The sequence below is a fragment of the Phycodurus eques genome, chromosome 13 (genome assembly GCF_024500275.1).
Source record: "Phycodurus eques isolate BA_2022a chromosome 13, UOR_Pequ_1.1, whole genome shotgun sequence".
In the NCBI taxonomy this organism is placed as follows: domain Eukaryota; kingdom Metazoa; phylum Chordata; class Actinopteri; order Syngnathiformes; family Syngnathidae; genus Phycodurus; species Phycodurus eques.
Genome location: NC_084537.1, coordinates 10,019,599 through 10,045,433, shown reverse-complemented (window position 1 = coordinate 10,045,433; position 25,835 = coordinate 10,019,599). Strand labels below are relative to the sequence as shown.

The 25,835-nt window shown below is 41.6% G+C and overlaps 2 protein-coding genes across 5 annotated transcripts in view; one reads left to right on the top strand and one right to left on the bottom strand.

Annotated features, from left to right (window-relative positions):
* Positions 1-2,422: 2,422 nt before the first annotated feature.
* On the top strand, positions 2,423-6,981 carry LOC133412094 (UAP56-interacting factor-like). The gene is made up of 9 exons (XM_061695150.1): positions 2,423-2,595; positions 2,884-3,009; positions 3,076-3,203; positions 4,463-4,611; positions 4,721-4,787; positions 4,880-4,935; positions 6,249-6,323; positions 6,392-6,518; positions 6,662-6,981. The coding sequence occupies exons 1-9, from the start codon at positions 2,523-2,525 to the stop codon at positions 6,752-6,754; spliced, it is 894 nt and encodes a 297-aa protein (XP_061551134.1). The 5' UTR covers positions 2,423-2,522; the 3' UTR covers positions 6,755-6,981.
* A 1,474-nt stretch (positions 6,982-8,455) lies between these two features.
* LOC133411201 (TSC22 domain family protein 2-like) overlaps positions 8,456-25,835 on the bottom strand; it is a 34,494-nt gene continuing 17,114 nt past the window's right edge. Inside the window, exons 3-4 of one of the 4 annotated variants that reach the window (XM_061693230.1) lie at positions 14,254-14,305; positions 8,456-13,191 (exon numbers count right to left, since the gene is read on the bottom strand). In XM_061693230.1, coding sequence (XP_061549214.1) covers positions 12,841-13,191; positions 14,254-14,305 — 403 coding nt within the window. In that variant the 3' untranslated portion in view covers positions 8,456-12,840. Of the gene's footprint in view, positions 13,192-14,253; positions 14,306-25,835 lie in introns of those variants that run through there. The other 3 variants (XM_061693231.1, XR_009769630.1, XR_009769631.1) reach the window with 3 other exon arrangements.

Here is a 25,835-nt window from a genome sequence, read left to right as displayed (position 1 = left end):
CACATAAGCAGAAGCAAGATATTCCCAATCAAGGCCTTTTTGTAAGAGAATGTTTTAATGTTGTCGCCTACAAGAATGAGGTGAATGAATGAACACCACAAACAAAATTGGATACCTCCACCAGGCGAGGATTATCATTAGAAAATGGAAGACATATAAGACCACTGATAATCTACCTTGAGCTGGGGCTCCACGCAAGATCTCTGTCCCCCTGCTGAAGCAGTGAACATGTCCAGGCCCGTCTGAAGTTTGCTAGAGAGCATTTGGATGCGCCAGAAGAGGATTGGGAGAATGTCATATGGTCAGATGAAACCACAATAGAACTTTTTGGTAAAAAGTCTTACTTGTTGTGTTTGGAGGAGAAAGAATGCTGAGTTGCATCCAAAGAACACCATAACTACTGTGAAGCATGGGGGTGGAAACATCATGCTTTGGGGCTGTTTTCCTGCAAAGGGACCAGGAAGACTGATCCGCGTAAAGGAAAGAATGAATGGGGCCATATATCGTGAGATCTTGAGTGTAAACCTCCTTCCATCAGCAAGGGCATTGAAGATGAAACGTGGCTGGGTCTTTCAGCATGACAATGATCCCAAACACACCGCCCGGGCAACGAAGGAGTGGCTTGGTAAGAAGCATTTCAAGGTCCTGGAGAGGGTTAGCCATTCTCCAGATCTCAACCCCATAGAAAATATTTGGGGGGAAGTGAAAGTCTTTGTTGCCCAGCGACAGCCCCAAAACATCACTGCTTTAGAGGAGATCTGCATGGCGGAATGGGACAAAATACCAGCAACAATGTGTGAAAACCTTGTGAAGACTTACAGAAAACATTTTCATTGCCTACAGAGGGTATATAACAAAGTATTGAGATTAACTTTTGTTAATGACTAAATACTTATTTTCCACCATAGTGTGCTAATATTAAATTATTTAAAAATCAGATGTGATTTTATTTTATTTTTTTTCTCCTTCCCCTCATTTTGTCTCTCATAGGTGAGGTATACCTATGATGAAAATTACAGGCCTCGCTCATCTTTTTAAGTGGGAGAACTTGCACAATTGGTGGCTGACTAAATTATTTTTTTGCCCCACTGTAGTTAATACAGCACATTCTCTTATATTAAAAAAAAAAAGCTGGCACAAGACACAACCTACACCATGAATCATTCTCGTAGGTGACAAGATTAAAACATTCTCTTACAAAAGACCTTGATAGGGAATATCTTGCTTCTCACAATTGGTGGCTGACTAAATACTTTCTTGCCCCACTGTATGTAAGACAATATTTCCGTGTGGAGAGAAGTTTTCAAAACAATCGACATAAAAAGAACATTTGCACTTATGTACATTTCAGAGTTTGTACTTCATTACTTTTACATAAGTAAAGCACCTGAATCAGTACTTCTACTTTTATGAGAGTGTTCTTTTTACACACATATTTATAATTCTAATTTGGTGCAGATTGTGAGTACATACGGCACCACTGATGTTTGGATGCCGCTATTTGCGTTTGGGTCACATTTAAAACAGCTTTCGGCTCCTAACATAGGAGACTATTGTGACCATTGTGGAACAGTGGGAAGAAATGTCCTTAAATATTAGCCTCAGTGAATTTGTTTTTGTTAGTTCTTGTCGTCTACCAAATACTGACATCCAGACTCTAAACAGCAGTTTTTATTTAATTTTTATTTCTGTTTAGATTAGATTACAATTTATTTGAATCCCTCCTGAATGCTGCTGATTGTTTGTGTACTGGTACTCCTGTACTTGATTGGGTTGGCCACATTTTTAATACGTCAAGCCTATATGTGTTATCTAAGATTCTATTTATCTAGCTAGCTAGCTAGCTAATCTGTCACGCCAGCTAGCTATATGTCCAACCAGCTATCGAAAATTAGCTGAATGGGACGCGGCAACCACAAAGACCGCACACACAAGGCCTTAGTAGATAGACACGCCCATTTAAACTGCGTGCTGACTGCGACGCTAAGCTAGGGAGGTCGAAGTCGTCAGCGCATTCACAGTATGTGAAAGGCAAGAAACCCTATAGACCAACGATGCGGGTTCGTTATTCTGCATACGGTTGCGTAAAGTATTTTTTATTATATTACATTATATTATGAGATGTATTATTTTATATTACGTCAAGGGTACTGAGTCCCTTCCACATGAAAAAATATACTTAAATGCATTCTTTTTTGCTTTTAAAAATGTTTATTGATAGTATACGCTTTGACGTCAACAAAACAATAACCCTTGTGAAAATGACTTCAGGAATAGTCAAGTTACGACTTAATTGGTGTCCATGCATCGCCTTCTTTGGGAACGTCGACCTCCCCAACATGGCCGCTCTATAGGCACGTTGGTTAAACCGGGCTGCTTCACTGCGCTGGCGTATCTATCCATTAATATCTATGAGGGGGTCTATGATCATTTAGCGTGAAAGGGTTAGCAGAATCAAACGTAACGCCGTTATTTTGTTTGTGTTAGTTTTTGTGTGGCGTTTATCCGTGCTGCCCACCGGGATGAATAAACGTAATTTTACTGCCGGCGGGAGGAAAAAAACGATAGTTCGCGATAAGGTGGATATGTCACTAGGTGAGGTCCTCACCATGGTCACTTTAGTCTAAAAATTTATTCCTGGCTGTTACTCTCAGTCTGCTGTGTTCAGTTCAGTTACCTTAATCGTAGAACGTTTGCCTCTCATGTTTACTATTCAGTTTAATTCGCTGTTAGCCAGGTTAGTTACACACGCATCCAATTATCTTTGACCAGCAGAAAACAAACAAGTGCATGTATTCTGTTAGTCAAGGACCTCCATGTGCATGCCTTTCTGTGACTCCTTCAGTCTATGTTGCAACTGCTCTTCTGTCTTATTTTTGACAGATGACATTATTCGGTTGAATAAAAAAGAGCAACATACAAACAGGAAACGGCCCAATCAACAAGCAGTCGGGCGAAGGAATCGTTTATCTCAAGGAAAGATGAAAGCTTGGTCGAGAAACACTGATGGTATATCAATTTTTTTCTTCACGTTGCCTTGTCGACACATTATCTGTACCTATTAACATGTTACAGGCATCGTGTTTGGAGGAGGAGCGGCTAAATTAAGAACGCGGGTCATGCCGGGTGTGCGACGAGGACAGGGGCTAGTCACCGGTCTGGCAGCCAGGAAGAACGCCAGCCTCCTCAGGCGACCCGCTCAGGTGACTTCCAACAGGACATAACTGTATTTGCCTGCATCGCTCATGATGTGAGAACAGCGTGGCTTAATAATTGAATTTGTCCGGTTACTTGCAGAATGGTGGATCTGTATGACTTTTGTGCTGGAACAGTTTTGCTGTGCCACAGGGGAGTTTGAAACACTCCTTCTGCTTATAATTTTTTTTTTAAATTATTCTGATGTTTATTGAAAATGTAGCTAGCTGGACAGAAAAGGGTTTTAAGGGACAGACAGAGTGGACAAGGGGAGTAGGGGTGCGAACCACAGCACAGTTAGTCTAGATATTTTAGCACACGTAACATTACAAGCCGGCACATTGAGGAAGGGTGGGCCCGGCCCCCTCCACCTACAAGGGGGGCCAAGGCAGCGAGCCTCTCTAGCATGGGACCCCCCAGTACCCGGGAAGGTCCCGAGACCAACTGAAGCACCCCAACCAGTCCCAAAGGGTGGGGCACAGGCACCGGACCACCGCGCCCCATGCCCAACCAACCCCACTGCCGCTATCGCCACCCCCAGAGAGGATGGGGGCCCCAGCCGCCTCCCAAAAACGGTCACAGCACGCCAAAAGCTAGCCCATCGTGAGCAAGGACGGGCGAGGGCACCAAGAGAGGGGAGAGGAAGGTGGGGCCCAAAGGGGAGGGAGGGGCATTTCTCTGTGGCATGACAGCTGAAGGCAGCCCTAGGCCCCAGGAATCAAGCTAAAAGAAATGTGAAAAACCACCACCCGCCCAATTACTATGGTACCAGGTCCCCGGCTGGCAACAATTATCCGTGTAACGTGATTGTGTGTGGTGTATTAAAATTGGGGAGACTGATGGGGGTGAGGTGTGACGGTCACAGGGCAATAATGACCTGTAACAGTCACCCCTTTCTTCCTTCAGTCTCCTCTTCAGCAGGTAAAATACATGCTCTATTTGGTTAAGGGCTGGTGATTGATCAGTCTAAGACCTTCCACTTTTTCCTGCTGATGAAATCCTTTTGTTGTGTTGGCAGTGTGTTTTGGGTCATTGTCTTGTTGCGTGATGAAGCTTCTCCCGATTAGTTTGGATGCATTTTTCTGTAAACTGCCAGACAAACCCAAATGAAACCCAAATGTCTTCAGTATACAACAAAAACAAAGGAATTGGCCTTGCCGTTCCAATACTTTTGTAGGGGACTGTACATTTAGGTATTGTTGAGTTGTGGAAGTTTGATTTGTAGTCTTTCATATGATTTTTAAAAAAGCATGTTGTTTGTTTTTAGAGAACAAAGCAGAAGGCCCAACCTTTCCTTCAACGCACTATGCACGTTGAAGGAAAGATTGGAGCTTCGGCTTTGTACAGAAATGCTGACGTCCCCAAGAAGGACCCCAGTGGAATGCCAGTCAACAGACCATTTCAATTGCAACGACGGTGAGAAAACCTTTGCTCATCATCGACAAGAGTGGATTAGAGAACAGTTGGACCTCTTGGTTGTTGTACAAAAAGAAATAATATAAAAAGGCACTGTTTTTCTGTGAAGATATCTCCTTCCAGTGCATCAGACGGACACACGCCAGGCCACATTTCTTTATCACAGAGGACTCAAGGTGACTGTCTGGTTATGAAAACAAGGATGTTGTGGCAGTACGACAGTTTTTTTTTTTTTTTTTACTTGCTGTTGTTTTCTGCTCCACATCAGGTGCAAGCTCTGGTGCAGAAGACACATCCCCACACTCTTCCCATCAGAACTCATCTGTGAGTTGTTGTTGATTTTATATATATATATATATATATATATATATATGCGCAAACTTAGTTTCCTGGCTGACCAGTTCCTTTTACAACGAATCATTACAGCTATCGATTTTTAACAAAACAGGCTTACACAAATGTATCTAACCTAACAATTTTCACTCGTTTTGTCTAAAAAACTGAATACATCTTTAGGCGACATAATGCTGTACGGCTCCCGTTTTTATTTGTTTCTATGCTGGGCCATCGAAATATATCTTTCTGTGAAACAGGTTCGTGGCGCAAAAAAATGTTGGGGACTGCTGTTCCGGACTGGTAAAATAGAAATGGCATCATTGATTGATCGACTTGATCGATTGATCGATACAGTGTAACCTCGATAGAACGCACTAATAGGGGCGGGGGGGTTGTCCGATATAGCCGATTGTCTGATATAGTGAGGCACTTTTTTGAGGCCATATGCACCCATCTTACTGTACAGTACAACATTGTTTTTTTTTCGTGGCCTAAAATGTCCAGTCCAGTACAAAGTTATTGTCAATAAATATGGTAAAAAAAGGTTGGAAATGTTTGCAAATTTCACATTTCATCCAAACTTAAAATGCCGGTGTGCTTGGTCATGGTGACATTTTTGACATACAGTACTCATCATAGGCGAGTCAATTTCATGAGCCGTGAGGAATTCCTGTGCCTTCTAGTTCCAAATTTGTTGCCGTAGGTGAACAGCTTGACAAAAAAAAACTGTTACTGTACCAGAAATAGCATGTTCCAGACTCCAGAGACTTGTTTGTATTCCTCAGAGTTAGTGCCGCAGACATGCCGCTTTCTCTCTGCTCTATGTACAATAGATAGAGTATATCCATCATGACATTGCCGCCACGTCAATGCCCCACATTCAACACGCCCGCATCCGTAAGTGCAACTTTTATTTTTTATTTTTTTTGTATATCTCTGACCCGAAAAACAGTCAGTCCCATTCTTTGCCTTCATTGCGCCGCAGCGCCAGTAAACAACAGCAGCCAATTCTGGAACTAACAGACTTTGTCTCCTAAAGTTTAAGTGACAAATGGAAACGTTATGGACACATTGTTCAGTCCAGATGATCTGTTTTATGTGATATCCATTATATCGGCGTCCCTTTTATCGAAGTTCCACTGTACAAGGTTTCAGCTCAACATTTCTTGTTTGGTGTGCTGTGATTTTTTCCAATGTAAAATATGTGCTTGGGTTCAATAAAGGTTGGGATGCACTGACCGAAAGTACTTTTAGGTTTATCAGAGGCCATGTATGTCTTATCTTTACCATGTATCCATTAGGTGGCGTGCGTCAACGAATAGGTCTGGAATCTTGACTGTATCAATAGACAACCCCACGGCCATGACTCAGCCTGAGTAAGTCACTAGACAAACACAAACTCGGGAGGAATATGACTTATTAGACCTGGTTTTTCTCGCCATAGGCCTCCTTCTGCTTGGACTCTGCATCCCACGACTGCTCACTTGCCCATAAGTAACGTGGAAACGGCGGAGAAGAAAATACCAAAAGGAGTTCCACTACAATTTGACATCAACAGTGTTGGGAAACCGGTAAGTTATAAAGTGGAGGACCACACATTCAGTTCATTACTCAGAAAAAGTTTGACATATTGAGCTTTGGTGTGAAGTTTGAGAATGACCCTAAAATGCACTTGAGCAAACATGTCACCCCCCCCAATTTCTCCTTCCATAAGCATACGTCGATTACCTTGAATGAGAGGTTCCGTATCCTAAAAGATCAACGTGTGCAAAAAAGTAAAGGCAGCAGATTTGTCGTGGTGGACTAGACTTCAGGAAGAACTACAGACTGTAAAAACAAGAGTGGACACTTTTTCCACAGTAGGGGGTTGTGGGTGTCAACTGAGGCCAAAACACAACAGTGTGGACACCCACTGACTTTTTCTATTGTTATATACTCTGCTTTTGTTGTATCTGCACTTTTATTGTTGCTGCTGTAAGAACCACAAGATTTTTTTTGGGCCATTTTTATTCAATTAAAGGAAATTCCTCCTCAGTTGTTGTCCTTTGACTTAATTGTACAACGCCAATTCCAATGAAGTGGGGACGTTGTGTCAAACACAAGACAATGCCAAACCACATTCTGTACGTGTTACAACGGCGTGGCTTCGTAGTAAAAGAGTGCTGGTAGTAGATGCCTGCTTGCAGTCCAGACCTGTCTCCCATTGAAAATGCGTGGCGCATTATGAAGCGTAAAATACGACAACGGAGACCCCGGCCTGTTAAACACCTGAAGCTGTCCATCAAGCAAAATGGGAAAGAATTCCACCTACAAAGCTTCAACAATTGGTGTCCTCAGTTCCCAAACGTTTATTGAATGTTGTTAAAAGAAAAGGTTATGTCACAAAGTGGTAAACATGACCCTGTCCCAGCTTTTTTGGAATGTGTTGCAGCCATAAAATTCTGAATTAATGATTATTTGCTAAAAACAATAAAGTTGATTAGTTTGAACGTTAAATATCTAATATCTTGGTGTATTCAATTAAATATAGGTTGAACATGATTTGCAAATCATTGTATTCTTTCTGTTTTTATTTGTTTAACACAATGTCCCAACTTCATTGGAATTGGGGTTGTATTTATAGAGCACTTTCAAAATCAACTCCAGTACTGTACATAAAGATTAAACATCATCCATCCATCAATTTTCTGTACTGCTTATCCTCACTCGGGTCGCGGGCGTGCTGGAGCCTCTCCCAGTTTCCCCACTTATCTGGCCCTGTGTGGAAAAAAGTAATGGCCCCCTAAATCTAATAACTGGTTGGGCTATCCTCAGCAGCGACAACTGAAATCAAGGATTTTCCATAACTGGCAATGAGTCTTTCACATATCTATGAAGATATTTTGGCCGACTCTTCCTTGCAAAATTGTTTGAATTCAGCCAAAATGCAGGGTTTTGAGCATGAACAGCCTTTTTAAGGTTATGCCACTGCATTTCAGTCGGATCCTTATTTTGTTTTTTTTAAGCCATTCAGAAGTTGACTTGTTGGTGTGTTTTGGACCGTTATCCTGCTGCAGAACCCAAGTGTGCTTCAGCTTGAGATCACAAACTGATGGCTGAACATTCTCCTTCAGGATTGTCTGTTAAAAGAGCAGAATACATGGTTCCATCAATCACAGAAAGTTGGCCAGGTCCTGAAGTAGCAAACAGCCCAAGACCATCACACTACCACACCACGAGTGACTGTTGGTATAATGTTCTTTTTCTGAAATGCTGTGCTACATTTACACCAGATGCAACGAGACACACACCTTCCAAAAAGCTCAACTTTCATCACCTCTGTCCATATAATATTCTCCCAAAAATCTTAGGAATCATTGACATTTATTTTATTTATTTATTTTAATTTTTTTGCAAAAGTAAGATGAGCCTTTATGTTCTTTTTGGTCAGCAGTGGTTTTCACCTTATTTTTGTGTCATGAATACTGACCTTAACTGAGGAAAGGGAGGCCTGCAGTTCTTTTTTTTGCCCCATCTGTCCACTTTAAAAATTAAATATTGCCTTTGAGCACAAAATATTAAATAAGGTACTAATCAGTGTTTACTAAAACAACAAAAGCACTTATGGAATTTGAATATTTCTTTTATTTAAATACAATAAAATTTGCAATGTAACAAAACTATTGGTATATGAAATTCAAACACCATTTCAACAAACAAAAGATGGCTCACTTAATTTTGTGACTAGCGTCCGTAATCACGACCTTCCCCCCCCCCCCCCCTCGCTGCTGGCGCCAACTCTGCTGCGTGATTCAACCCCTTTTTCAGAACCCCAAATTTCCCCCCCCCCTCTCCCCACTTACACTGTTCACAGACTGTCTTCCAATCAGAGTGATGAATAAAAATGAGGTAAGAAAGTGGTATGAAGGTGACAGAACATGCTGAATGACAACACAAATATTTTGTGATGGAGTCACAAGAGGAAAAAAAAAAAAAAGAAAATACACTAGTCACAACAAGTTTCAGAATATTGGACTGGGATGAAATTCCAGGATGAACCTAAAATGCACTAGATCCTACCTACTCAGGTGAACTGAAGTTGACCTTTTCGAAACTTTTTAATGTCCGACTGTTGAGTTCTTTTTGCACAACTTGCTATAACAAGGAAGAGACAAGAGCATCACTTGTATGTCTTTTCTCTCTTCCAGTCTCTGTTGCAACATGTTGATGACAGTAAGATCAGTGGCCACTTTCCTCTACAAAGACAAGATGCTTTCAGAGGGAAGTATCCACTAAGCTTAAAAAACAGTGTCTTCAGCAGGTTGTCAAAGAAATAAAGAGACAGGAAGAGTCACAGAATGACGTAGAAGTGGACATCCTTGAAAATGTTCATGGCTTTGCGGGAACACCTGCTCAAGCAGTTCTGTGTTTTTATCAGTGGTGGTAGTAGCAAGCCTTCCACCGCATGGTTTGTCCAGAGCAGATCCTGTTTTGAGAAACTTGCCTTGTCTGTCAGGTTGCAACAGAGAAACTGTAAGTCACAGAAATGAAATTTTTGCTTCATCCTGAGGTTTCACCCCAAAGCCAAATATCCCTAACTTTTTCCAAGTAGTGTACATGTGTTCATTTGAAAAAGTAATCAATCGATACAGCTTTGCATCTTTGGTTACAAAGTAGGTTGAATGATTTCAGAGCTTTACACGGGGGGATACCGATTCACTTTTGGCCAACAGGGCTCCCGAACAGATTTAATAACATACATTCATAAAGAGTCTAACTCGAAATAGACAATTGCAGCATGAAATTTGAGTTAGTGTTTTAAGATTTGTCAGACTTCCATGTGGCTTTTCACTACTACATGTAAAGCATGGGTTCTCAAACTTTTTCCAAGGACCCCCTGATCATAATCACAATGCCAATCAAACATAACTACCATGTGTACCCCAAATCAGTGATTCCCAACCAGTGTGCCGTGAGGTCATAAGGCTGCGGGAAATTATTCAATTTCACTAAATCGGGCCAAAAATGTACTTGAAATATTGTTTCTTTTATTTTCTATGCCAGTGACAGAACAATTAAATGCCCTTCCACTAGACTTTTATGTTTTTGTTTGGTGGTGTGCTGTGAGATTTTCCGTAAAGTTGTGCCTCAGCACTTCCCTAAATGCCACAGGAATTAAAAAGGTGTAATGTTCCAAAAACAAATGAAGAAAAAAAATGTGTAACATTATGAGAATAACTGTAATTTTCAAGAAGAAGATATGTTCACAGGAACAAATGTTTTGTCAGGCTAAAAAGTCTTAATCTTATGAGAACAAAGTTGTATTTTTCCAAGATAAAGTCAGAAATAGTGGACTCCCACATTTTCGCAGTGCAGCATTCACAACCTCACGTATTCATGGATTTTTTTTGGGGGTGCAACCTATTCCCCGCTTATTAAATTTTTTGTTTGTTTTGTTTTTACAAGGCAATTATAAGGGAGCTTCAATCCGCTAAATGCGGAACGCCACGTGACCAAACCTGGAAAGCAGGTTAGCGGACTTCCTGTGTATGCTACACTAAAGAGCCTAAATATTGGATATTGTCTTGTTTGGTAACTCTGTGGTGGCATTTTGTCACAGTCCCCTTCACCAACCACCCAAGCCGGGAGGAAGTGCTTTGACCTTTTTTTTGCAACATTTTGCCAAGTTTTCGCTATTCCCAGTCTGGCTCGTTCCCTATCCACCACAATATGATTATATTAAAATCAAAGTTGAACCAGGGAAGAAAGTCACATTTTAAGAAGTGAATTTTTAAAATACAACTTCGACCTTCTAACATTACACATTTTATTCTGCAAAAGATTAATACGCTCGAAAAAAAAAAAAAAAAGGACTTAACAGTGGTAGCTTATGAGTTTAATTAATTCTGTGACAAAGTTCAATTTTCTCATATCTCAAACTGTAAGCTGCAGATGTTGGGGCAGCATATCTGCAGCTCAATTGTCCCATGATCTTGAAGTAAATGTGACTATGCATGGAATACATGTTTTGTTCATTTTTTGGGGGGGGGGGGGGGGGGGGTCAGATTTATGAGATACATCATGATCATATCAGAGCTTTTAATTAGCCCAAAGCTAGGGTAGGTTGGAGTCACTGGTTTGTTATGTTTGTTTTATTGGACATCGTTCCCCATATTGTTAGCCAAATAGCAAAATTGCCCAAGTTATTTTTAACTTAAAAAAATACCGTTTGCTAAAAATTTAGTTTTGTATTTAAAAAAAAAAATGATACAACATAATTATGCTAATGTTTTGCAGAAACCTGGGTGTCTCCAGACTCCAGTTTGAGAACCCCTAATGTAAAGCATTGCCCCCCTCCCTTCCCCCGGAGGTTTGGCCAAGTTCTTTTTTTTTTTTTTTTAAAACACTTACAAAAAAAACAAGAGGGCTATAGTTTCATTCAATTCATTTATGAATACAGCAGCCCCTGTAATAAATAAAACACTTGACAGCAGACGTCAAAAAGACTGATGCAAGGGTTCATGTACAAGTAACGGCAGAGGTGGCACTCCAGAAGACATTTCTTTCTTTACAAGGATTCAGCAAGGCTAAAATGCACCCCCCAACCCCTCTTTACCTACAATGATCATAAAAAAATAATGCTTCTTTTAAACAATCGTTTGTCCCTTAATGTGAGGCAAAACCCCTCCCTTTATCCTCTCCTTTACAGACTTGGGCAGGTCTCAGATCAGTCTTGGATGCCCACACAGCCACTCTTGAGTTCTCCATCTCTGACAAAATTCTGTCTCCTAATGATTGCATTAACACTGGAAAGGCCCACAGTACAGACACACATACATTCAAAGATCAGTCTCTCACACACACACACACACACACAAAAGCACTGCACTTCGTGGTCAAGCTGGTGGCTAAGAGGACAAGTTTCTTGAAACTTTTTTTCCTGTAAATTTCACAGACACTACAGTGAACCCCCACTTTTCTGTGGATCTCGGTGTATTTTTGTGCTCTTTTCGTAATGCCCCAAGATTACGCCAAAGCCCTGGCTAATAGGAAAGTAGTAATTGGTGTCGAGAAAGTACACTATTCACAAAATGTTGAAATGTTGTGAATAGTGTAATTTCAGGATGAGCCTAAAATGCACTAGAACCTTTACAGATTAACTTAGTTTGACCTCTAAACTCCTGAATGCACATGTCCGACGGTGTTTGATGCATGACAATTTCCAAGGACGTCGTCTTCTGTGCCTCCCCCAGTCACACTCCAAACTCAGCGGCCACATCCCTCTGAGAACATCCTGTCTGAAGCCTTGCTACAGTGTCATCAACAGGTTGCAACAGAGAGTCTGGAAAAGTCACAGAAAGACATAGAAGTGTACGAACTTGGAAATGTTCATGTATCAAACACCTGTTGTGGACTGTGCCATTCGGCTCCTTGTTAGAGCTCAATATCCCAAACTTTTTGTGAGTAGTGTATTTTGAAGTAAGACATCTTGACTGGTCTTTGTATGCCAGGAGAGGAGTTGAGTTTAGCTTGGATTGTTCGCAGGTAGTCTTGTTTGCGGTAACGTCTCGTCTCATTGTTTCCAATGCGTTTTTTATGGGTCACTTCGTATTTTCTAGCACACCTTGGTATTTGTGCTCATTCTGTTTCATGTAAGCTCTCCAGTTCAACACGTTTTTAGAGGTGCTGTATAATAAAGTTATCATTATTACCTCCAGTGCATTTTGAATAAGTCATTTAATCTGTAAGCCATTTATTTTTCAGGGCAATAATATAAGATGTGTTTGAAATTAGACAAGTTTTGAGTTGGCACCACCATTGGCGTCAGGACTCCGTCCCGATCCCACGTGAATTGCGGGGGTTGACTATAATTGTAATGTATCTTGTGGTTGTCTGCACCCGTAGCGATGTTTTTCAAGCTGAGGTGACGTTGGGTTGCTGTTGGCTTGCGTCGAGCTGGGGATGAGTCTGTGGGGCCTTCGGGTGTTGCTGCTGCTGCTGGAGCAGAGGCTGCACTTGAGGCGGGAGCCCAGCCGCCAGCTGCTGGGGGGGCTGTGAGGGTTGAGGCAGTGGCGGTGTCGGGCCTGCCGACCCACCCGCCGACTGGGCAGGAAGCTGCGAGAGCTGCTCGCTGTTCGCCAGAGATTTCAACACAGCGTTCTCTCGCTCCAGCAGAGAGTTCCTCTCGAAGAGCTCTTTGATCTGCTCCTTTAAGACCTCCACTTCCTCACGTACAGCGTACATCAGATGGCTTTTCACCAGGTCCTGACGGCAAAAAGAAGAGACAGAGCGTCTGATATAGTGATACCTTGACACGAGGTTAATTCTTTCCATGACCAAGTTTGGAACTCAATATCAAATCAAAAATCCCCATTGAATTGAACTGAAATGTCAATCTGTCCCCCCGCCAAAAAACAAGGCAACTGGATTCTTCTTTGTTGAAAACAACATCCTGACATCTCTCCCCCAAAGGTTGTCTCATTCCACGTGAAGAGCTGTTTTGCCACCAGGGAGGTGAACGACCAGTTGGTATGCAAAATGGTCATTCTTCAGTCACACCTAGCAACAATAACCCTATTGTTAATGCCTTCATCTTAAAGTTACATCATCAGTAAGAATTCAGGTTGTGTCCAGTTAAACGGATTCACATCTGGATAGTAAGGATGGGTCAAAATTTCCTTAATCACTGACAGGGAAAATTTTGAATAAATTGAATAGTATATATCAAGTTATTTTTAAGGCGGCACGACTGTTTAGCACATCTGCCTCACAGTTCTGAGGACCGGGGCTCGAAACCCGGCACCACCTGTGTGGAGTTTGCATGTTGCATGTTCCCCCCCGTGCCTGCATGTTCCCCCCCGTGCCTGCGTGAGTTTTCTCCTTCCACATCCCAAAAACATGCAAGGTAGGTTTAATTGGAGACTCTAAATTGACCGTAGGTGTGAATGTGAGTGCAAACGGTTCTTTGTTTATATGTGCCCTGCGATTGGCTGGCAACCAGTTCAGGGTGTACCCCGCCTCTCGCCCGAAGATAGCTGGGATAGGCTCCAGCGCGCCCGCGACCCAAGTGAGGATAAGCGGAATGGAAGATGAATGAAAGTTATTTTTAAATGTTTATTTGTACTTCAATATGTGAAGCTCTCTCTAAATGTTCTGAACCACTCTTTGGATGCCAGTGTCATATGCCATCCTGAGAAGGGGTCACAATATATTTTATTTAGCTCAACTGCCCTTAGTTGATGTCAGATATCTTATCAATTATTACCACTATTATTAACATTTAACATTAATGTTATATAACATTTTAATTTTGAAGCAAGTACTCACCATGGCCTGCTCTATTTTATTATCAATGGCAACAATATTGGTTCCAGAGGCACTGTAACATAAAAAGAATAAAAAACACAGGTCAGCATTGATGGACAGTACAAATGACAGAGACAAATAATGAATGAAACATAATTTTGGGATTTCAACAACTTCCACAAACAATCATTATTCATTTGGGTAAGATACAACTCCTCAAATGTGGGTCAGATACTTGGGTCTAGATTCATACAAATAATGCACATTCCCAGTTCGTGGTGGGAGCCAGACCAATCCAACACATCCTGAGATATAAATCCAAAAGGTTTGAAGCAATTTCAAAACTCAGAGCCTTTGAAGCCATCAGGTTTGCAGTCGTGCAGCCAATGATTACCTGCTGGATGGGCGACGGGACAGCACCGAGCTTGTCCCACCCTGGGCCGGACCAGCGGGACAGCATGGAACCTTGTAGGAAAATCTACACAGCATACTTTTGTCTGCCAGCACTGACCGCTTGGTGGGCAGTTGAGAAAAAGAGGGCCACGGTGGCGGACGGGAGGCATTTAGTGGGTGTAACTGTGACCGCATTTAGAATAAAGAAACATGAACCCACCACTAGAGAGAGTGAGAGAGATTGGCTGTGTTTGAAATCGCTCCCTAGTCACTACGGTAGGTACGGAAAGTCTTCAGACCCCCTTAAAACTTTCACTCGGTTATATTGCAACCATTTGCTAAAATCATTTAAGTTAATTCTTTTCCCGCAATAATGTACATACAGCACTCCATATTGACAGAAAAAAACTGAATTGTTTAAATTTTTGCAGTTTAAAAAAAAAAAAAAGAAAAACTGAAATATCACACAGCCATAAGTATTCAGACCCTTTGCTGTGACACTCATATTTAACTCTGGTGCTGTCCATTTCTTCTGATCAACCTTGAGATGGTTCTACACCTTAATTGGATTCCAGCTGTGTTTTATTCTACTGATTGGACTTGATTAGGAAAGCCACACACGTCTATATAAGACCTTACAGCTCACAGTGCATGTCAGAGCAAATGACAATCGTGAGGTCAAAGGAACTGCCTGAAGAGCTCAGAAGCAGAATTGTGGCAAGGCACAGATCTGGCCAAGCTTACAAATTTTTTTTTGCTGCACTTAAGGTTCCTAGGAGCACAGTGGCCTCCATCACCATTCCCAAAAAGACTCATGGCTGTATTAGCTCAAAAGGGTGCTTCTACTAAATACTGAGGAAAGGTTTTGAATACTTATGGCTGTGGGATATTTCAGTTTTGTTTTTGTTTTTTTAAATCTGCAAAAATTTAAACAATTCTGTTTTTTTTCTGTCAATATGGGGTGCTGTGTGTACTTTATGAGGGGAAAAAATGATTGATTTTAACAAATGGCTGCAATATAACAGTGAAAAATTTAAGGGGGTCTGAATACTTTCCGTACCCACTGTATATAGTGAGTTCGCTGTTTTGTAGTAACTTTTTTTACCCCAAGTACCACCTAAAAAAATACTTAACTCACCAAGTGTCAGCATCATGAACAACATTATATACAATACAGTAGGCCATAGGGTTCATCTCAAACGAGACAGGTTTTATTCCAAAAGGTTATTGGCATAATATATAATTATTGGCAGTCACTGTAACATTACGCAGTTTAAACATTAATAGTTAAGACTAAAAAAATAAAAATGAATCTCTCTTTTGCCACTTCCTTGTCATTTTCAGCCAGAAAAATAACCATTCATCAAATAAAAATCCACTTTAATTTGCCAAAATATGAATACTTCACGGCTCAACTGAACATCAAGTTAAATGTAGATTCTAACTTGACAGAACTTGCTGTTGGTGTTTTTTGTTTTGTTTTTTAATTTCACACGATAAAAGATGCCTTTTTTTCCATTTGAAAATATCTTGACTGCTGATGAATGAACCTTGACTACACTCTACTGGTCATAAAGAGGATAGTAAATATGGATATTTCTATTAGTTGACACAAGCCAATCCAACATTGATATTGTAGTAAACCCCGTGTTTTTCCTGCACATAAAATATGGAGGGGACTGCCTCAGCCTAATATCCGGTCACCTCCGGCTCTATAATCTCTGACATCACTGAAACAGATATTTTATTTTATTTTTTAAGTTTTGCACGAAGGTGGGTGTCATGTACTTTTAACTGCAACCACAGTATTACAGTATGGCAGAGTATCAGAGACACTGCAAATGTTTCAGGACGATTTGGTGGATTTTTAAACAGGTTAAAAAAAATAAAAAAAAAATAAAGAAATTTGTTTCTGTAACTATGAACATCTGATTTCTTCCAAAAATATCAGGCCAACATTAGTAAAGTGACGGTTAAAATCACTGTAACCTACTGTGATTTTAAGCGTAATTTACACTGATCACTTCTTCCTAATGTTTTTCAAATGATTGCAAAGGTAAGCCTACTATTTTTTTCCTGTACTGTATGGCACTGCTGTGACAACTCAGCCTCAGCACAAACACACACACAGTGTCACTCATGACAGTAGATGCAGACTTCAACGGTCTACTGATGATGATGTCTGATACAGTAGTTTTCCCCCCAACCTTAATGAAGCCAAGGCAAATATTTTACATTAGAAAAATCCCACTGCAAAAATCCCAACAAACAAAATTGTCACCAAGTATCGCGTTCCCCTGCATATTCGCATTTCAAGACTTGCTGATTCAGCTATTCACAGATTTGTTTAGAACCTATCCTCCGTTATTGTTACCGTTTTTGTGCTCAGGCCATAACCCTGTTAAATATAAAGTTATTTATTTCACCGCCATTTTCTGGCATCTTTTTGCCAAAGAGCTTTATTGAAGTGAGTTTAGGAGCTTCGTTTAGATAGGCCTTGCACTGTATAATACTGTATAAACTAGCTTTGCCGCCATCTTGTGGCAACGATAGAAAATTATAAATGCAAATTAGAATCAGAATTTTTGCTATCCGTGGCAGGGCTTAGCTCGTATCACCCGCAAATAGCGGGGGAACATTGTATACTGAAATAATGATGATCAATTTACTGACAAAGACCTTGTGTTAATTCTAGGCCTGTTTAGTATAATATAAAAAATTATTTTCTATGAATGACACAGGTTAATAGTACATTACATCCTGTCCTCAAGTGGCATACATGAACAAAGATACATTACTTGTAGTCAATAAATGTTCATGTTGGCACCAACTAAGTGAAATTGGATAAACTCCCGCGGAACACCTGAATGGCAGGTGCTTGGAAATCACTGCTAATAAAAAGGTCCATGTGGCCTACGTGGGAGCAGCATTTTCCTCCAGTTTAACTGTCTTATCCCAGCACCAGAAATCAAGTCAAGCTTATAAAAATATAATTTTGGATTCAGTCCGCACAGAGGTTGATAAAAAAGCAGCCCATTACTTTAAAACACCCAATTATTTCTCCCTTTCAGGACAAAATGTTCCGTTCTTTAATGTCCTCCATTTTATGGGAGTGAGGTCAGCATGGCTTTTGGTAGACTGTAGTCAAGAGGCTGTGCTTGAGGGGGCTACACAATGTTCACCCATCAAAGTGTCACATCATTTGTCCTATATGACTGACTTAATTGGAGACGACTGACAATGACGTCTGCCAAGTCATTGCACAATGAAAAAGGCAAGTATGGTGACTGAGACATTGAGTGACTCTCAACCAAAAGATAAACACACACACCTCACATAAATCACATGCAGGAATTTACACTATCGGAGCCAGAAGTGCCTCACTCATATTTCACATAAATGATAGTGTAGGAGCCCCTAAGAGCCCCTCCCCAAAATGGTTACATAACCAAATGTTACAGGATGTCTGAGTTTGTTGTCACATGTTTGTCTGGCCAATTATATACTACTCGTGCACGCTGCACTATTTGCATATCTGTTGTTGACCAATACTGGCCACTCAGGCCAGAGTAGCATCTGCCCCATTTGCACACTGACTGAGGAGTATCTGCAACATTTGCACAATCAACATTGTCCCAGATTATCGCGCTACTAGTCACTTTAAACTGCATACACTCCTTGAAGTCTCGGTGCCCTTTGCACAATGGTCATTGCACCCGACTATTGCAAGATTAGTCATTCAAACTGCTCTCAGTGCTACAGGACTCTGCATCTTTTTGCACAATAGTCCTAAAAAAAATTGTACCGACATTACCAGATAACTAGCAACCCTTTATTGCTCAGTGACGGTTTTTCTCAATCTATTGGGTTAAGGTCCGGTGATTGACTTGGCCAACTAAGACCATTTTTTGTGTCTTCAAATGTCTTCAGTATACAACAAAAACAAAGGAACTGACCTTGCCCTTCCAATACTTTTGGAGGGGACAGTAATAAAAAACATTTATAATCATCTAAACAATTCCAATGGCTGTCAATTATCGAAGTATTTTTGCTATTAGCGATCCGGCCCGGTCCCTGCCCTCCGCGAATAGAGGGGTCCACTGTATTGTTATAGTCTGTCTATATACAGAGGGTACGGAATGTATTCAGACCCCCTTAAATTTTTTACTCTTATATGGCAACCATTTGCTAAAATCATTTAAGTTTACTTTTACCTCATTAATGTGCACACAGAACCCCATATTGACAGAATTTTTTTTATTGTTGACATTTTTGCAATTTAAAAAACAACAACAACAACAAAAAAAGAAATATCCCACAGCCATACATATTCAAACCCTTTGCTCAGTATTTAGTAGAAGCACACTTTTGATGAGCCATGATGAGTCTTTTTGGGAATGTTGATGGAGGCCACTGTGCTCTTAGGAACCTTAAGTGCAGCAAAAAAATAAAAAATAAAATTGTAAGCTTGGCCAGATCTGTGCCTTGCCACAATTCTGTCTCTGAGCTCTTCAGGCAGTTCCTTTGACCTCATGATTCTCATTTGCTCTGACATGCACTGTGAGCTGTAAGGTCTTCTATAGACGTGTGTGGCTTTCATCAAGTCCAATCAGTAGAATCAAACACAGCTGGAATCCAATGAAGGTGTAGAACCATCTCAAGGATGATCAGAAGCAACAGACAGCACCTGAGTTAAAGTGTGTGTGTCACAGCAAAGGGTCTGAATACTTATGGCTGTGTGATATTTCAGTTTTTCTTTTTTCATAAATCTGCAAAATAATTAAACAATTCATTTTTTTCTGTCAATATGGATGTGATGAGATGGTGTGTCAATATTGGATAAGGCTATAACTGACCACCTGGGTGGAAGAATTTGACCTCTTGGAGGCGCTGTAGAGTTCCTCTGGCTATTAACAATTCTTTTGAAGTTGTTTATTCCTTGCCAAAAATGACAAAACATTTTTAACCTTAAGTGACTGATGACATTTAACTACAGTCAACATATACTGACTGACTGTTGTGGTTGTTTTCTTCTTCAGCACAGCAACAGCATGAAAACCTCTGACAGGTTAAATTACTTTCCCCTCAATGAGGCGTTTCTATTTCGCCACATTTTATGATAAACCCCACATAACAAAACAGCTTGGTGAGCTGTAAATCATAGCACCGGTACACAGCAGCTGATAGCTAGAGCTGCTCGACCAATTAACAAAAGGCTAACTTCAATGGCCCAAAAAGATCTACACAGGTCATAAAAGTTTCATGGTCTTTAAAATTATTACATATTTGATTGAAAATACATGAGGAAACAAGCAGGAATTGTGATCAAGTCAAAACTATATTGGGACAGCATCTGGAACTGAGAGTAGAACTTCCAGGAATAGCTGGCACAAGGCAAATACTTTTGACGCAACAGCGTGAATGACATGTTTTGCAGAGCAAAAGACAGAAAGTCAGAGAGAGCAAGCCAGAGAGAGCTTGGCAAGACTCTGTCTCCTGACACACATGATCTTGTTTAAGCCTCCAGATCTCATGTCAAACTAACAAAGAGCTTGTTTGAGTGGCTGACTTTCGAAACACACTCGCAGTGTAACTCACTGGGTCGGAGCAGTGTACAAAGTAAACAGTGGTCACGTATTTAAGGTCAAGCACCCGCCAGGGGCTACTGGGATAAGAGACTGCTAATGAGGATATTAACTTTTCCTGCAGTTGATTATGCACAAGCAACACCTGTAATCGGCATCAGTGGAGTTCATTTCCAATAGATCTGTTAATGAAAAGTCTATTAGAAACAGTCGTGGGTATGTGGAACAAAAACCAGCCGAACACGTGCTATAACAGGCTCTAAGAGTCAAGTCTTCCACATTTACATTTGTAAATAATTATTACAGGTCTTTATTAATCTTTACAATGAATTCAAGCAAGTAGACATTCAAGACAGTTAGTATGTAGTCTTTACACACTGGGCCTTGTTCACCAATGTGTTGAAATACATGTATGTTAATGAATCGCAATTCATTCTACATGACGGGCTTGTCCCTGCGATGTCCGAGCTGCATAAATCGTGCCCCTATTTCCCTTTAAAAGGTCGTCCGTCTGATGCATGTCAGCCAATGTGCTGAGGATTCCCCCCCACAAGAGATGGCTGATCCAAAACTTTAAAAACTTTCTTAATCTTTATCCGAAATTCAAAATGTTGGTATTATCGAAAAGCTTACTAAACACAGAAACCGATAACATATCAAAGTCATTTTAATCATGTAATTAATTTCACAGTTAAATTACAGAATGTGGCACAAAACAACCATAAAAAAACTATTTAAGAGCTGAGAATGAACAAATGTTATGATAGGTTGTTAAGACTAGGGAATAGCAGAGCAAAAGGATCCTCCATTATTTGTGTGTACACATGGTCTGAGGATGTTCTAAATTTGTTCACAGAGTACAAACAAAAACAAGTACAAAGATATTGATAAATCACAGGGTTGTGCGTCAAACGATTTGTATTAAAATTACTGACATAATTTATGACAATATGTTTCATAATGAGTTAAAAAAAAAAAAAAAGAAACAATACACCGCATATAAAAAGACCAACAACCTTGAAATCATCGCCTTTGTGTTCTTCTGCTTGTAAAGCGCAATGTAAAATGTAGCGCTTTACACTATGCCATGTTCATCCTTCCAAAGATGACATATACTAAATCAGTTTACTTTAAGGAGACTTGGAGTAGACTGTTGCGAAGGAACGAACAATCAAAGAGTAAGCGGGTGTGCTTAAAAACAAATCAAATTAAAAAAATAATAATCCACTGCCAGGAACCTGTGTCAAACTGACAGACAGGATGCCCACACAGGAGCCTTTTCTTTTTGACCACAAGTGCTGTGCATCAGAAATAGTTGCACTGAAGGCCAGTAGGTCAGGTGTGAAATAAGAACCACAGCAATGTAGCAGTGCAGATGACTCCAACACAAGAGCAAACCATTGTAAAAACACTTGGGTATATTCATCCATCCATTTCCTACACCGCTTATCCTCACTATGGTCGTGGGCACCTATCCTAGCTATCTTTGGGCAGGAGGCGGGTTACACCCTGAACTGGTTGCCAGCCAATCATAGGGCACAAATAAACAACCAACCATTCCCACTCACATTCATACCTACGGGCAATTTAGAGTCTTCAATTAACATAACATGCCTGTTTTGGGATGTGGGAGGAAACCGGATTACCGGGAGAAAACCGACGCAGACGGGGCGAACGTGTAAACTCCACAAATGCGAGGCCCGATTTGAACCCGGGTCCTCAGAACTGTGATGCAGATGTCCTAACCAGTCGTACACTGTGCCGCTGGGTATATTCAATTTACTACAATTCACATTCATTTCCTTTAGTGCTCTGTTATTAGCAGATAATAAATGCCATACAGAAATAAATGTTGGGACTGTGTGTCCCTTTGGTCCCATGAGAACCTCATGCATATCTAATACACCAGCTGAAATAAGTATTTAACATGTCACCATTTTTCTCACTAAATATACAGTCCCCTCCAAAAGTATTGGAAGGGCAAGACCAATCAATTCCTTTGTTTTTGTTGTATACTGAAGACACTGCGGTTTCAGATCTAAAGATAAATATGAGACAAAAGTTCAGACTTCCATCTTTTATTTCATGGTAATCTTGCTTGTTTGTAGGCGACCAAATGCCACCATAATTTGCTAATACATTATTTAAAAAGTAATAATGTGAAATGACACGGGGAGTAAGTATTGAACACATGAAGAAAGGGAGGTTCAAAAAGGCATGGAAAGCCAAGATAACACCTAAAATCTATCAAACAGTGTTCCAGCCCCTTGTCAGTGCAAATGGATATCAGCTGGTTCAGTCCTAATTGATGGCCTACAAAAAGGTCTCACTGCCAAGGTGTGAGTCAAGACACATCTCATGATGGGTAACAATGGCATTTGTTGCAGGCGCATATCTAAGCTTCTGAATGTCCAGTGAGCACAGTTGGGGTCATAATTCGTAAGTGGAAAGCCAATCATACCATCATAAATTTGCCTCGATCAGGTGTTCCTTGCAAGATTTCTGACACAGGAGTACAAAGAATAATCAGAAGAGTTGTCCAAGAGCAAAGGACCACCTGTGGAGAGCTTAAAAAATACCTGGAATTAGCATGTACTGTTGTCACAAAGAAAACAGTGAGTAATGCACTCCATGGCCTGTATGCACGGTCACCAAGCAACACCCCACCAAGACACCTTTGGAAATATAAATATATAAAATGAGAAAAAGGCTGACGTGTTAAATACTTATTTTAGACGCGGTGTGTGTGTGCACACATATACATATACATATAACTACAAACAAAAGACTAACCCTGGGGGAGGTATGTGCTCTACTGTGTGACATTTTAGTTATACCAAGTTATTATGGCATTGCTAAAATAGCAAATCTAATGGAAGACCAATACTTTTGCACAGTACTGTATATTTAGAATCAGACAGAGTGCTGCAACAAGCCAAGCTTAAGCTGAGCATTTGTTCAAGATTTTACAGGTTAATAAGTAATTAAACTGCACACTGATAGAAACAAGCTGAGGGGTGCCAAAATATTTCTAACAAAAACTGCATGGAGAATTATAAAATTCATTCATGCCACATGAGCGGTCATATGACCAGGAAGGTTATAAAAGGTTTGAGCAGCTTGCTTACTGGGAAGTGAAACTTGATGCGAATGCTAAAAGTGGACTACACTTCACGATCCAAAGCTGGTTCTTGAACCAATAAACTCTCATTGGTGTTACGGATGCCATCTTGTTGTGGAAACTACTTTGAACAATGTGGCCAAATTTATATAAAAAATACACACAAGCTGAAGGGAATACAAGCGGCTGAATTAAGTATTTAAAATGTCACCATTTTTCTCACTAAATATATTTTCTAAAGGTGCTATTGACCTGAACATTTCACCAGATTTTGGGAAAAACCCAAGTAATCCATACATACAAAGAAAGTAGAACAAATAAGATCAGAAATTAAGTTGTGTGTAATAATGTGAAATGACACAGGGAAAATGTATTGAACACGAAGAAAGGGAGGTGTAAAAAGCCATGGAAAGCCAAGACTGCTAAAATATCAATAATTAAACAGCAATCCAGCCCCTTGTCAGTGTGAATGAATATCAGCTGGTTCAGTCCTAATTGATGGCTAACAAAAAGGTCTCATTGACAAGGTGTGAGTCAAGATGCATCATATGATGGGTAAGAGCAGAGAGCTGTCTCAAGACCATGGCAAACTAATTAATTCCAGTGATTGCTTTTATTTCATGGTATTTACATCGAGATGTGTTAAACAACTCAGGGCAGAACACCTTTTGCTTGAACCCACCCACTTTTCAAGTGAGAAAAAGTATTGGAACACGTCACTGATGGGTTTCTAGTTGCTCTGGTGGTCATGATCATTGCAAACTAATTGCTGCAAAAAATAACGATGGCATTGGTTACAGGCGCATAGCTAAGCTTCTGAACGTTCCAGTGAGCACAGTTGGGACCACAAGTGGAAAGCCAATCATACCACCATAAATGTACCTCGATCAGGTGCTCCTCACAAGATTTCTGACAGACGAGTGCCAAGAATATTCATAAGAGTTGTCCAAGAGCACCTCCTTGAGCCGTCACCTTATCGTGGTGGAGGGGTTTGTGTGTCCCAATGATCCTAGGAGCTAAGTTGTCTGGGGCTTTATGCCCCTGGCAGGGTCACCCATGGCAAACAGGTCCTAGGTGAGGGACCAGACAAAGCACGGCTCCAAAAACCCCTATGACGAGTACAATAAATGGATTCAGGTTTCCCTTGCCCGGACGTGGGTCATCGGGGCCCCCCTCTGAGGCCAGGCCCGGATGTGGGGCTCGAAGGCGAGCGCCTGGTGGCCCGGGCCTGCACCCATGGGGCCCGGCCGGGCACAGCCCGAAAGGGTAACGTGGGTCCCCGTTTCCATGGGCTCACCACCTGTGGGATCCGATCCCCGGCTACAGAAGCTGGCTGTTGGGACGTGGAATGTCACCTCTCTGGCAGGGAAGGAGCCCGAGCTGGTGTGTGAGGTCGAGAAGTTCTGACTAGATATAGTCTGACTCGCCTCCACGCAGAGCTTGGGCTCTGGTACCAGTCCTCTCGAGAGTGGTTGGACTCTCTTCCACTCTGGAGTTGCCCACAGTGAGAGGCGCCAAGCAGGTGTGGGTATACTTATTGCTCCCCGGCTCGGCGCCTGTACGTTGGGGTTCACCCCGGTGGACGAGAGGGTAGCCTCCCTCCGCCTTTGGGTGGGGGAGCGGGTCCTGACTGTTGTTTGTGCCTATGCACCAAACAGCAGTTCAGAGTACCCACCGTTTTTGGAGTCCTTGGAGGGGGTGCTGGAGAGCGCTCCCCGTTCTGCTGGGGGACTTCAATGCTCACCTGGGCAAAGACAGTGAGACCTGGAAGGGTGTGATTGGGAGGAACGGCCCCCCCGATCAGAACCCGAGCGGTGTTATGTTATTGGACTTCTGTGCTCATCATGGATTGTCCATAACAAACACCATGTTCAAGCATAAGGGTGTCCACACATGCACTTGGCACCAGGACACCGTAGGTCGCAGTTCGATGATAGACTTTGTGATCGTGTCATCGGACTTGCGGCCGCATGTCTTGGACACTCGGGTAAAGAGAGGGGCGGAGCTGTCAACTGATCACCACCTGGTGGTGAGTTGGCTCCGATGGTGGGGGAAGAAGCCGGTCCGACATGGCAGGCCCAAACGTATTGTGAGGGTCTGCTGGGAACGTCTGGCGGAATCCCCTGTCAGAAGGAGTTTCAACTCCCACCTCCGACAGAACTTTGCTCATGTTCCGGGGGAGGCGGGGGACATCGAGTCCGAGTGGACCATGTTCCGCGCCTCCGTTGCTGAGGCGGCCGACCGGAGCTGTGGCCGTAAGTTGGTTGGTGCCTGTCGTGGTGGCAATCCCCGAACCTGGTGGTGGACACCAACGGTGAGGGATGCCGTCAAGCTGAAGAAGGAGTCCTATCGGGCCTTTTTGGCATGTGGGACTCCTGAGGCAGCTGATGGGTACCGGCTGGCCAAGCGGCCAGCCGGTACGCGTATCGTATTAAAAGTACGGGAACGATACGCGTATCGTATTAAAAGTATGGGAACATACCTCAAACAAGCCTTAAACGAAC

Excerpts from the sequence above, each read along its gene's own strand:
- LOC133412094 (XM_061695150.1), top strand. The coding sequence starts at position 2,523 with ATGAATAAACGTAATTTTACTGCCGGCGGGAGGAAAAAAACGATAGTT. Across the intron at positions 2,596-2,883 it reads TAAGGTGGATATGTCACTAG|ATGACATTATTCGGTTGAAT; the intron begins GTGAGGTCCTCA and ends TATTTTTGACAG. Across the intron at positions 4,612-4,720 it reads CCATTTCAATTGCAACGACG|ATATCTCCTTCCAGTGCATC; the intron begins GTGAGAAAACCT and ends TTTTCTGTGAAG.